The 14462-nt window shown below is 37.1% G+C and overlaps 1 protein-coding gene across 1 annotated transcript in view; it reads right to left on the bottom strand.

Moving 5' to 3' along the window:
• Positions 1–14462, bottom strand: part of GUCY1A3 (guanylate cyclase 1 soluble subunit alpha) — a 34860-nt gene that overhangs the window by 10554 nt on the left and 9844 nt on the right. The window contains exons 2-3 of the mRNA XM_017805982.1: positions 2763–3178; positions 1001–1062 (exon numbers count right to left, since the gene is read on the bottom strand). Coding sequence (XP_017661471.1) covers positions 1001–1062; positions 2763–3011 — 311 coding nt within the window. The 5' untranslated portion in view covers positions 3012–3178. The remainder of the gene's footprint in view (positions 1–1000; positions 1063–2762; positions 3179–14462) is intronic.

The following is a 14462-nucleotide window of genomic DNA, read 5'->3' as shown; positions in this document are numbered from 1 at the left end:
TTTCTTCACTTGAAATACAATAGATATGCAAAAGCAATACAGACATTTAGATTTGTTTTACATTTGCATTATTACTTCATTAAGAATATCATAGTAATTTTTTGTTTTAAACCAATACTCCAGGAAGAAACATATAATTAGAGATAGGGCAAACATTCATAGCAATAAGCCAGTCAGCAATTCCAATGCACATCTGACCAGCTGTCTTTGGTTCAGTCAGTGTATGTAAAGTGCTTTAAAAATATCAAGTATAATTTAAAAAAAGATACATTGAAATTATCTATTCTTATCATGGTGAGCAACATTGTAGTTTCCAACTTCAATATTTTCTTCACTTGGAAAAGAGATTTAACTTGAGGGGCTTATTTTTTCACATGCATTCAATAAATTGAATATTCAGTGTATAGTGAGATGCTAATAAATTCTCACTCCCTACAAGGCTCAAATGATTAATATTGGATTACTACTAAGGAGTGCTTAAAATCAAACTGAGTTCCTCAGAAACAGAAACCAGAAGCCAAGTGAGCTTAGGAAAACATATGTCAGTATCTGGAGCATATGATTGTTCACTGTATCAGAAGCCAAATTCTTTTGTATAATACTAATTGTTAGTATTTAAAACTCTTTCCTTGGGATCTTAGAAACACTGAGCTAGACCCATACACAACCATATCTATCTTTCCATCTATGCCCAAGCAGTCTCTGAATTCCTCCAAAACACTTGCTCATTTTAAACAAAGTCCTTGCCTGTTTCCCTGTACAAATGGCTAAACTTGCCCATTAAGTCAACTTTGTGAGTGATATAAATATTTGTGAATATTTTAAAATAAAATAAATCATTACTAACTTACATTACATGAAATGTTACACAACAGTTTGACAAGATAATTGAAAACAGTTTCCAGAAGTCCTGATTCCCAGTCACCACGTCAGTCCCTATGAACTGTTTGAAAAATGTTTTTGCAGTGAAGTTAGTAACAAGCTCATCACACATACATACCTGGTGTCTTTTATTCTGTGTTTTGCAAGTGTTCTCTGAAGTGCAAGATTTAGCCTTTCAAACTGGAGAAAGAAAAATGTATATTGATTGAAATGTCATTGCTGAAAATTTAATCATAAGAATAACATTTTTATACAGAGAAGAATTACTTCGCTGTCCTTGGGATGAACATCTTTTTTTAAGATGGTATTGCTATTAGAAACAGCATGTCATTTCTGTGTTTGGGGTTTCCTTTATGTTGATGTCTTCAGCTCCGGTATCTCTATAATTAAGCCCCTAAGCTCATGGGCACCAGTGGTTGTGTATTTAAATACAGTGATGTTCTTTACCTCCAGGTTTTCAGGCGGCAATAAAGACAGTGCTGCTAAGAAATAACTATAACTAACGCAACTTTCTAATATTACACATCCCCCCAAAAAACCCCACAGTACCATGGATTCAAAATGTAGAAAACAAGCAAAAACCATTTATGGAAAACTGAGATTAGGGAGATGCTTAGGTCTTGACCCCAAATCAGCAAGAGAACAGACTACTATACTTGGACAAAGTTCCAATGAATATGACTTGATTATAATATCTTTAACTTTGCCAAGCTTTTGTCACAGATGATGAACTAGCCTATCATGATTATATAATAGGCAGCTGCATACATTTATACCACTCTTTAAAGAGAAAAAATATCAGTTACTTCGTTAAAAATCCCACTAACTATATACTAGAAAAGCAAAACAGCTATCGTGACACCACAGAAACGGTGCTTCGCCAGTTTATTCATTCTTGGATTAAAAGTATTCTCCTTTATAAATTTAAAGATCAGTTCACAGGTTGAAAGGGATGGATTTCGTCTGTGTAAATGCGGCAGAGGTAAAAAAAGATTTATCAAAAATTGATTATCTAGAGGTTTAGTGAATGGGTAATAGATACGAAGAGCTGCATAACCAGATCTGCAAACAGACTTAAGAAAACTCCAGCACTTTAAATAAGGTACACTGAATGTCCATAACGGAATTGTAATTAAATGAGTGTACAGAATTGCCCATTTGCCATTTGTAGTCCCAATATATCAGTCAGTTCCTTCAACCTTCCACAGAATTTGAGGCAAGGCCAAGTGTTAAATTTTATGGAGCTGCATTTTTCATGTTCTTTTTACAGAGATAAACCATGGTATTCGTCTCCACTCAAGCAAGCCTGCACTGTACCTGTTTTCATTTAAATTGAGCAGAGATATAAGAATATCTTTGTGGTAAACACAAATGATAATGTTTTTAAAAATAGTATGACAGGAGGTTAGCATCATAGCAGATGGAAACAGCTATTTTAATTTTTTTGTGATAATGACTAATGCACTTAGCAGTATGGATTCAGTTAGGTGAATTGATGACATGACCCCATAATTTACATAATTAGGTAACAAGACAAAGTTTCTATAATTGTATCTCTATGTAAAAAAAATGCTACAGATATAGACAGATTTAAAAGGAACAATTAAAAAGATTTGTGAAGATTGCAAATATAAGGCAAAAATATAGAGAAATACAGTGGAAGGAATGGTGTCCACAAAAGAGATTGTGGCAAATTATATCCAAAAGGAATGGAAGCAGATGAAATGAGGATTTAGACTATGAAGAACTACATAAGAACACAAGCTTTGAAATTAAAACAACTTTCTAAAGGCTTACAGATAAAGTCGGGCATAGAATGCTTTTTTAACATTTATAATTAAATGCTATTAAAGTTTTATTATTATGCAGTATCTATTTACCTCAGGAAAGATTAGTTTGCAGATGCTTTCAGTTAGTGTGTGCAGGTACACTCTACTTCGGCTCGTTTTCCTTTGTGGAAGGTTTGCTTGACCATCTTTTTCATGGACTTCTTTGCAGATGGGCAGTGCTGCTCTAGAACTGTTTTCTGTGCAGTCCTTGTCATGTTCCTCAGTAATGTGACCTTGAGTCAGTAAGGAGAAAGGACATTCCCCTGTGATCTTCAAGTCTTTCAGTTTTGTACAGAACATACTGTACGAAGTCTCTCTCTTGAGATTAAGAGTACTTGGCTTTGCACTTAAATAGTTCTCTTTTGTTTACTAGCAAGACCAGAAGATGCCAGAACAGTAAGTTGATAAGGCAACCACTGTGGAAGGTTATTGGTAGCTATAAATCATCACAGAAAAAATGTGTGCCCCTACAAAACAAAAAAAAGAAAAAAATTAAAAACATTTATTTTCTCTTCTAAATTCCCATGACATGCCAGTTTTATCATAAGTACATTAAAATAATGGCTTTTTGAGGACCTTGTTCAGGAAGGCACTTAATCTCATGTGCCCTTTCAAGCATGTAACCCCTACTGACTTCAATGCTTCAGGTAACTAGAGTTGCATGCACAGTTAAGTTCTTGGATAAATGGGGACTGGAGTGATTATGGCAGAGGACTTGTTTTATCTGATATATTTTTGGTCACATAGATGGATGAGGTTTCTGAAAGAGCAGAATTCTAATGAGAAAACCTTTTTAATTCTTCATAAGCAGCTATTAAAAACTACCTGATACAGTGCAATGAAACTCATTTGTTATGGATACTTTAATCTCATTTACTTGATGCTTGTAATCCTTTTTGTAATAGAGACACATATCACTAAAGTTAGTATGTGCACTTCAACAGTAAACCATCCAAAGCCAAAGGTTAGCATCTTGTGTAAAAACAACTGCCTGGTGACAACTAACATCATGGGAATTTGACCACATAACTGAAGCTGTTGCTTGGAAACATCAAAGGATTTTTATGTTTTTTAAGGTGATAACTTTTGAACACCATATTTAAAAAAAAGGCTGCACTTTTCATTTTAATAAGGGTTCCCTGTTTGTTACAGGGCCAAAGCCCAGCTAGAACTTAATTTGACTACTGCTGTAAAAGACAATAAAAATATTTTTACAAATATATCATCAACAAAAGGAGGGCTAAGGAGAATCTCCATCCTTTGTTGGCTGCAGGAGGAAACATAGTGACAAAGGATGAGAAAAAGGCTGAGGTACTTAGTGCTTTCTTTGCTTCAGTCTTTAATAGCAAGAGCAGTTGTCCTCAGGGTACCAAGGCCCTGTGGTGGAAGACAGAGCTGGAGAGCAGAATGATGCCCCCATAATCCAGGAGAAAGTGATCAGTGACCTGCTACACGACTTAGACACACACACGTCCATGGGGCCTGATGGGATGCACCCAAGATTACTAAGAGAAGTGGCAGAAGAGCTCACCAAGCCATTTTCCATCATTTACCAGCAGCCAGGCTAACTTTACTAGGCTAACTGGGGAGGTCCCAGTTGATGGGACATTAGCTAAGGTAATGTCCATCCACAAGAAGAGTCAGAAGGAGGATGCAGCCTGTCAGCCTGACCTCAGTGCCAGGGAAGGTCATGGAGAAGGTCATCCTGAGTGCCATCACACAGCAACATGCAGGACAACCAGGGGGGCAGGCCAGCGTGGGTTTATGAAAGGCAAAACCTGCCTGAAAAACCTGATCTCATTCTATGACAAGGTGACCTACTTGATGGATGAGGGAAAGGATGAAGTCTACCCTACTCAAATAAAGACTTTGACACCATTTCCCACAACATTCTCCTGGAGAAATTGGCTGCTTATGGCTTGGACAAGCATACTCTTTCCCAGGCAAAAAACTGGTTAGATGTCTGGGCCCAGAGTGGTGGTGAATGGAGTTAAATCCAGTTGGCACGTCAATAGTGGGGTTCCCCAGGGCTCAGGATTGAGGACAGTCCTGTTTAATGACTTTATCAATCTCCTGGATGAGGGGATTGAGTGCACCCTCAGTCAGTTTGTAGGCAGCATCAAGTTGGGCAGGAGTGTTGATCTGCTGGAGGACTGGAAGGCTCTGCAGGGGGATTTGGACAGGATGGATCTATGTGATGAGGGCAGTGGTATAAGGTTCAACAATGCCAAGTGCTGGGTCCTGCCCTTGGGTCAAAACAACCCCATGCAGTGCTACAGGCTGGGGGCAGAGTAGCTGGAAAATTGCACAGTGGAAAAAGACCTGGGGGTGCTGGTTGACAGCAGCTGAACATGAGCCAGCAGTGTGCCCAGGTGGCCATGAAGGCCAATGGATCCTGGCCTGTATCAGTAACAGTGTGGCCAGCAGGACCAGGGAAGTGATTGTTCCCCTGCACTCAGCTCAAGTCCTGTGTCCAATTTTGGGCCCTTTAGTTCAAGAAAGACATTGAGGTGCTGGAGTGTGTCCAGAGAACGGCAATGGAGATGGCGAACGGTTTGGAGCACAAGTCGTATGAGGGGCAGCTTGAAGAAGCTGGGAGTGTTTAGCCTGGAGAAAAGGAGACTCAGGGGTGACCTTACTGCTCTCTACAATGACCTGAAAGGAAGTATAGTGAGGTGAGGGTTACCAAGTGACAGGACAAGAAGAACTGGCCTCAAGTTTTGCCAAGGGAGGTTCAGACTGGATATTAAGAAACATTTGTTCATGGAAAGAGCATTCAGAATTGGAATAGGCTGCCCAGGGAAATGGCAGAATCATCATCCTTGGAGGTATTTAAAAGATGTGTAGATGTGGTGCTAAGAGGCATGGTTTAATGGTAAAGATGGAAGTGCTGGGTTAATGGTTAGACTCAATGATCTTAAAGGTCTTTCCAACCTAAACAATTCTATGATTTATTTCAGTTAGAGAATCTGAAAAAGGCTCGTTCATTCATTTTCCATTGACTGTATCTTACTGAATCAGATCCTTTCATCCTCATATGACACTACTTTATAAAGATAATCCTCAAGAGCTTTTGGTGACTCTGGAAGCAGCTAAGTATTACATTTTTCTCTCTGCAGATATAGGACAATAACAATGTCTTTCAAAGGCGCTATAGCTTTAATAAGCATGTGCACCAAACCACTTGTTTCTGCCCCTGAGACACCCAAAGGGCTTTTAGGGTCACACAGCAACTGTATCAGGGTTAAAAATAACTAATTCCCTGATACAGGTTATCAGCAGAACAGCTGGAATGAATGGCACAGCAGAGGAGTGCTGCAGACCCAGCACAAGTGGCGTGGATAAAAGGAGAAACAGGCAGAAACTACTTTCATTGGATCTGCTGCTGCAAAAAAATATTTGGCAGAAAAGGCCCCTTTAAAGTATGCTGTAATACTAATGTTGTCAGGCCAGCTTCTAGGGGGCATCTATCAAAATTAAAGTATTATTTTAAGAATCAATAAATACAATGCTAAGAACAAGAGACTGAAGAATGTTTATATAACATTCTATATTTCTGATTTCAGTTTTTGCTTAGAAACTCATTTGTTTCTGCTGCATGGACATCAGTAATGCTTCATTTTTTATTACTGAATACTACTATGTAGCAAAAAAGGCAGTGAAAAATTCAAAGCAAGAACCAGACTCCAAATACATAACTATCCATAATACTTTATACTGTAAGCATTGTTTTATATATATATATATAAGAGTATTTTTATTCAGAAGGCACTATATACCCATATTACTATATACACATATTACTATACTACGAAAGAAAAGCCAAAAAGAACCATCTTTTCTGTAGCTGGACTGATCTGTGTACTGAAATAAACATAAATATATACATGCATCATTGTCAAAGGCTAAAAAAACTTATGGCTTTGATGGATCTTACTTACATGTTTTGCTGGATTTGGGCTGTAAATTTTTAGAGAAATCTTGAATTTAAAAAATAACTGCTAAAACATTTTAAGTCTTTGATAACAGAGATCCCAGTTCAAAACCATTATCAATTTAATAGTATAACAATTTTCAAGCAGTGATCAATTCAGAACTCTTCCTGATCTCTGCAACAACAAAATCCCCTAAATCACATCTTTAAATAAACAAAGTGGAAAACCTAATTCCATGACACTTCAGAGGATTCAAATACTAAAAAAACTCTATGCATAGTCTAGGTCTTTCTTTATTAAAACATCAAGTTTGCATCTAGTATCCTAAGTGCATCTTGCACTTTATGTAACTAATATTCAGAAAAAAATCTATTGTGCTATATGAAAATCTGTCTCACTCAGACGGTAATTAGAGAGTGGTGTTAAAGGTCTGATAGGAGAAGATAATGAATCCCCAGTGTAGAGATTATAGGAGGAATTTCAGTATAATGGACCATAAAAAGGTATGAGAAAGGTGATAGCACACATCACAAGTTAAGTCAAACATCTGCAGATATGTTTCAGGAATGAGGAACGCCAGCCCTCACGGTTTTCCTAATGTTTAAAGGCATTTTCTGACCATAACCAAAAAAAAAAAATAAACATGAGAAAATATTCTGGTTTTAATTTCACTCCAAAAAGGCTTTGAGAGAGCTCATCCCAGGGGAGCAGCAGTGTTTAATGTGAATTTTCCATCTCTGCCATATTAATTGATGTCAGTTACCTTGGGAAACAAACTGAAAATTAAAATTAAATAATCTGCTGTGAGATCAAACTACAAGCAACAAATTTATTCAGTGTCTGAATGCAACATGGCACTGTGCCACTCAGAAAAATGAAGATGACTTCACATAGCATAGTCATAGCTGCAGAATAACTTAACAGTGCTCAAAATGCTTTGTGCAAACATTTCATCGTATATTTACATCTATACTTGTCTTACAGTCAAAATGCCTTCCTGTATGTTTATTTGTACTAGTTGCTTCTGAATATTTCCTCTGTTAAAACCTTTCTTGAGAGTGTCATGAAATACAGTTCAATTAATCAATCATACATAAAATCCCCTAACAGTAACACAGCCATTTATCATAATTAAGCAATACCACTTCTCAACAGTAGCTAAAAGTGGTTTATACTCTTAGTTTATGGACATGACACAAAAATTAGAAGCAACATTAAATACTTTTCTCTTATGACAAGCAGAGTATGGTATAATGATATAATGTCACTTTTTTATTTTCAATCATATATCAGTTAGGTGAACATGTTGAGCAATTATAAAAAGATTAGTTTGCTTTGCAGCACTCAGAAGACACAGTTGACTCAATTTAACTTTCTCCAGTGTGAGAGTGATTGCAGCACTTGCAGATGCTCACTGAGGTGTGGAAGCCATTGCAGCCACAGAAGCAGCTGTTAACTTGTCTTTCCTTTACATAAGGCAGAGGTTTGCTATTCCCATTCAGCTCTAATCTGTGAATTGGCTCTAAATTCTGAATCAGGGATTCAGAAATCACTGCTTTTTGACCCTTGCCAGTCAGTGTGCCTCTGCAGAGAGCAAGACAGTTTAGGACCCATCACCCATTCTATCAGTAGCAGGTCATTGCAGCTTCAGCTGTTGTGCCTATCAGCAAACACAAGCAAAAAGCTAAATTTTATAATTTTGTTTTATTAATCTGAAGTGCTGTGTGTAGCAACAGAATCAAAGCCCTAGTGATTGATCTGTTTCCAAGGACTTAAAGGAGGCTTCTAAAATACTCAGAGAAAATTGTTCAAATCCAGATCAGTATATAAGTTAATATTTTAAGAAGTCAAAGTAAGTATTTAATAGTCTTATTAAATCCTGCACAAATAAGTAAGCTTTCTTTGGCTGCTTCCTTTATTGTTAACTTGACCATGTTCAGGGTGCACACACCTTCAAAGCATTACTTTGTTTGGGTATTGCTCCTTAGCACAAGATGTAAGTAACTGAAGGAGGTAGGCAAATCTTACAAATTTTTAAGTGGTAGTGAGTCATACCTAATAGAAAACTGCCAGTTAAGGTCATCGTGAGACACAAATTTCTTCTGCTTTAAATATTAGCATTTGTGTAATAACACAAAACACTGTACCTTAATATTGAAACCAGTGTTCTTGAAGACAGGGCAAAACCCTAGTTTTAAAGTATCACTGAATTTCTTATACTGATTTTGTGACTGACTCATTTCCCTGTAATGGTCTGAACAAATCCTTAGATCCAACCATACCCCTGAGAGAAGCCCAGACTCCAGATGTGAAAGCTATATTGCAGCCACATCTCTGGTTTCAATTAAAGGCACAAGAGGAACCTTAATTACTACACCCATGTTTTGGCATGTAGCTAAAGGAAGGACTGATTCCCAAATGTTGCTGATAAAATACATATTTGCCATTTTAAGTATCACATTAAGTACTTTGGTAGGGTAAATATTTTCCTATGCTGGAACCAAATAACAGGGAGGCATGCTGAGAAGACAGCGTGGGAAAAATATTCTCTTCCTGTGAGTCAAAACCTATCTGTGAAAACACTCCATAGCAAGCCCAGCAGGAGCCTCACAGCACCTGATCCTCTGCTTCCCCTGTCACACTCTTAGGCAGAAGTAGCAGCCCTTGGCTGTGGCACATCTGTGCACCCTCACCCTTGGTCCAAAGCATGGCTTGTACCGTCAGCTAAGCAGCTTCCTTAGATGGAGATACTACCCCTGAAAACCCCGGACTCCTTATGCTGCAGGAGCTGTTGAGCCTGACTGCTCGTGGCCATTTTTCCTGAGGCAGAGCTAAAGATACTTCACAAACACTAGAAACAACCTGCTGTATGTAACCACAACGCACTATTTAATTTTTGTGTTTGGTTTTGGATTTTTTTTTTGAGAAATCCTGATGTTGAACTGACATAACTGATGAGATTTCGAGTGATCCAGGTGCCCAGGTAAGGAAGAAAAGGAAGGTAATTGAAACAGAGGAAGTGCTGCAGTGAAGACAAGCAAAACCAAAACCAATCTAAAGCACCTGGAAATTACTCTCATACTTTAAAGGAATATATTTCTAAATATAGGATTAATCTGCATTTTCAGTCCCTGAAAGTAAAATACTTCCACAAAAATTGTAAGAGAAAAGCTAAGAAAAAGAAGTTTATGTCTTCGAAACTTTTTCTTTCCAAGAATTAAAACTCGTCCGGAGGACATGCAGTGTTCTTGACAGGCAGCAGGAGTTAAATGTAAAGATCAAAGTCTTGCCGATAGCCAACGGAATCTAAATTAGAATCTACGAAAGGAGAAGCACTGTGGGTCTAGAATATGAAGTAATGGTTAGTAGTTGTGCTTACTGATTCCTTCCAACTACCTACTCTTACAGCGCGATTTCTCAAACTTAAAAATGCATAGAATTTTACTCATTTAACTGGACCTTTACCTTCAAATGTCTGCAAAATCTGATTTTTATTTATTTCATAGAACAAAAAATGCTTTTTAGGAGTAAATAAAATACAAAATAATTGTAATTATTTTGTGATAAAAGTAAACTGAGCTCCTGCAAGTGCTGCAAAAAGATAACTTTTTATCTCATACCATTAGTGAAATCTTAAGTTAGTATTCATGCATCTTCTATAATAAATTAAACAATAAACTGCTTAAAAATTCCAAATTTTTAATGCATGAAGTAACTTCTCACTTGAGAATCGTGGTCTGGATTAACTGTGAAGCATCTTTAGAGATGATAGAAAAATTCTCCTACTTCTTCAAAGATGCTTATGCACGTACTGACGTTGATATGGGTAACTGTTTACACAACTGACACTTAGGTTTGCATAAACATCATTATTGTTATTATTTTCCCAAATATATTGGAGCATTGTAGAGCAATATAAAACATTGATTGTAGTGTCTAATGACAGTGCATATGTTTAAATATTCCCTTTGTGTTCACAGCTTTAAATTATAATGAACAGCAAGTTTTATAAATAAAAATACTAGTAGTATTATAAATAAAAGTACTAAAAGTTTCCCTGAACTCTATAGATCTTAGAGAACTGTCTGAAAACTAGGTCTGTAGAAAGTAAAGTGTTTCATTAGCAGAATTCAATTGCAGAGTTTTCTGACTGGGTATTTGCCACCTGTCACTTCTGTTTACAATGTCTACAAAATCATTTTCACACTGAAAATCACTGACAACTACCTTTCATATTTATTCATAGTTCGGCACTCATGCCAACTCCCATTGAAGTCAACAGCATGTTTCTGGATATAGCAGGAATAGGATTAAAACTAACAGGTCTGTGACTGCTGTCACTGAAATACTGATTTGCATGTTTTCTTATTTTTGAACCAAAATATGACCTTGGCTTTTTTGATTTTGGGTTTTTGCAGCTAGGTGTGCAGGTATGATGGCAATCACAGAACTGAGGTCATTTGAGATTCTAGAAAGGTTAAAAACTATACATGGGAAGGTAATAATAGGAACTTGTAATTAGTGAAAATGGTTCATTTTCCTGTAGCAGCGAGGTCATGTCCTCGTAACTTTTCTGAAAAATATATTGATTGAAGATCTGCATTCAACCAGAATAGATGGCTGAAAGGAGTGTTTTCACAGCCATCATGCAGCTACTGATTCTGCTTTAGGTAGATCCCATGGCAAAAAAAAAAAAAAAAGGCAGCTCTGAAGAAGTAGAGAAATCAGCTACTTTCCCAATTGTTCTCTTCCATGGTATTTGCAGAGCAGGACTAGAAGGCACCTTCCTTTTTGATTAAATGCCTACAGATGGTTTCTGCTACAAAACACGTTTAAAATTAATTGAAATTGCTGATTTAGCCATGTGCACTGTAAATTAGTACCTTCCTTTTTTATTTTACTGATTGGCCTGTCATTTTCCACACAATGGTACAGGCAGATTTAGTTATTCATAGCCCACCTCTTTAAAAATCTGCTCTTCTAAAAAAGATATTTCCAGTAGAAGTAACTACAGCAGCACATAACTCAGGTATCATTTTCACACTGAGGTCTCTACCAGCATAATTAACATGCATTCTTTTACTGTCTCACTGTATTATATCTCTTACCAGTATTTTCCAGTAAAAGTTAACAGCAGTAGCTTAATGGTGGCACATACCAAACCCCGTCCCATATCAATCCCTCAAAATTCTCTTAGCTGTTTAGTCTTCTTTTCAAGGTGGAATTGCAGAAAACACCTTAACATCTGCACCAGAAGATGTAAACACGGGCAAAAGTGACCTTCAAGCCTGGAACTTTGGAGGGCCTCCAAGGACTCAGTGTGATGAGAGGAGGATGTGGATGATGAAAGAGGGGTCCCAAACTCCCCCAGACTCGATTCCCGAAGGGGTGTGCCGAAGAGCGGAATGGGGCAGAACCGGGGGGTGGTCGAACAGGGATTGGATGGACATCATTGGGGACTGGATGGACATCATTATAAAATCATAGCACCTGTGTCGGAACACATGCCTGGTGGTTTGTATTCCTGTGGCCTGGAGGCTCATTAAAGCTTTTGTTCCCTTATCTTATCTCTTCCTAAACTGGCCTGGAGTCTTTTTTCCTCTTTGGTCTTTTAGGCAACGGTTTGTTGCCTAAAGATTTGAGTGCACAAAAGCAGTGGATCTTACCTTAGAAAAGCACAGTTTCAAATGTTATCAGCACATCCTGTGAGACTGAATGCTCTAGAAATACATTACAATACCAATTTCAGTATATTGTTTAGTTTCCTCCTAATTTTCTTCTGGAAAATATAGCAGATATGCATTTAAAGCAGAGAAAGCTAGGTGAATATGTGAATTTATATTGACTTTAAAAACGCAGGCTTCTTTTTTCACTAAAATGATGAAGTAAAGTAAAGATGAGAGATTTTATGAAATACTGAGCTTACACATGTGGTATTAAGAGAAATTAATCTTGTTAATTAATCACAACAAATACACACTTAATAACTAACGTTAGCCTGCTGTTGGTGTATATCACTTGTGTAACAAAACTAAAAATTAAATAAATCAAGAGGCAGATTTTGGCTTCCTGTCAAATGTTCAATCTGTGATGCTTGTTATTGTCTCCAGTGCAATTGCTGAAGTTATCACAGCTACTGATCTTTCAAATCCTTCCGTTACATTCATTCTACTCTTTTAAGCATTTGAAAGAAATCAAATTGCACAGTGTTTCTCGGATTACTTTTGCAGAGGAAAAGTCAGCACATGCAAATGACAGCAGGAGGGAGAAGGACTGCAAAATTAACTCAGAGGTCACTGCCATGTTCACCACTTATTCTGTAATAACTTTCCCTTAGCGTTGGTGGCTGTTTTATGTAAAGAGCGAGGTGAAAATGTGGCCCTGTGGAAAAGTAAGCTGAAAATATTTATGGGAGATTCAGCTTTGACATATCTATTTAAAACCAAAAGGAATGTATTGGACAGACTATAGCAGGTTATTCAGATCTAGAAATGTGAGATCCTTTATAAAGAAACTTCTTAAGTCATTATTGAAATGTAGCTTCTTGTTTTAATAACATATGCAGTGAAAATCAGAGGATCTTTGAGGTATCGATCATGACACAAAGGAAAATAAATGGCATATAATGCTACTTTGCCACACCTTCAGTAGTGCTAAACAACGACGAAAAGATACATCCTTATAGCTAAAAAATATCAAGTAGTCGAAACCTTGGTCAGTGCTGCTCCCCCAGTTATAACGGATTCATTTAGAAAGATTTAGGATGTTTCAAACCATACATTATACTGATTCAAGTGCATTAGCTGTTGAATTGCAGTTTCTCTTAACAATATCAAAGTCGAATATTCAAATCCCACAAAAATAAAAATAATGTCATCCAGCTTCTTTGAAACTCTAGTGTCTGTTTCAGTTCTGGATATTTTTGTGCCAGAGTGCGAGGCACAGACAGCCACAGAAACAGATGCTTGGCTTGAAATTCTTGGAAATTCCAGTGAAATTCACTGATTTCTGTGGCAGGTGTTTCAGATAAACAGAAATTAAACAGATTAAGAGATATGGAGGAAGGGAAATCCAAGAACAGGTTAATAAAGAACGGTGCAGAAACTGATCAGATAGACATACCAATCACTAGCCTCTAATCTGAGGTACAAATTCAGGGTTTAAATAGCGAGGTAAAGTAAATGCATTTTAACCATAAGCGTTCTTCTGCTACTCTTCTCACAAATTCACTTTTGTGACTTTTGCGACTTTTGCACAAGGCCCTTGGGTCTTTCTCTCATTGGGTAAATACAGATAATTTTTCCATAAAATAAGTTAGATGATTTTGCCAGAGGACTTGGTTTTTTCAAGACTGGAATCGTATTAAAAACTCTTACAAAAAAATATGCTAGTGATTTGAACTAACATGCTTCTGTGCTACTGAACCTGAACTTTGTGCATTGTTTGAACCATGGGGTAATCTTTCTGCAGTTATTCTAGTCAGGGTACCTAGAATTATCCATGATTCTTCATCTTAAAACCTGTATAACTGCATTGGCTGCAACGATATTATCACAGGATTCTTACCAAAGTCTGAAAGATCAAAGCTCTGCTCCATTTCTCAGATGGCATAGATTTTCTATTTTTTTTCTAATTTATTTTGCAATATCTGTTGTTCTTTATTATGTGAGAGATAAAAAGGAGAGAAGGGAGATACAGACAGGATAAAGGAGCAAGGATGAAAAAACAACAAAGTAGAGAAGGAAGCCTATAGAAAGTCATGAGGATTAAAAAATACATAAGAAATAAGGAAATTGTGGGCAATAGAACAAAACTA

Source organism: Lepidothrix coronata, unplaced genomic scaffold, assembly GCF_001604755.1.
Source record: "Lepidothrix coronata isolate B3197 unplaced genomic scaffold, Lepidothrix_coronata-1.0 Scaffold13, whole genome shotgun sequence".
Lineage (NCBI taxonomy): Eukaryota > Metazoa > Chordata > Aves > Passeriformes > Pipridae > Lepidothrix > Lepidothrix coronata.
Note: the sequence above shows the minus strand (reverse complement) of the source record. Positions and strands in the feature narration are given on the sequence as shown.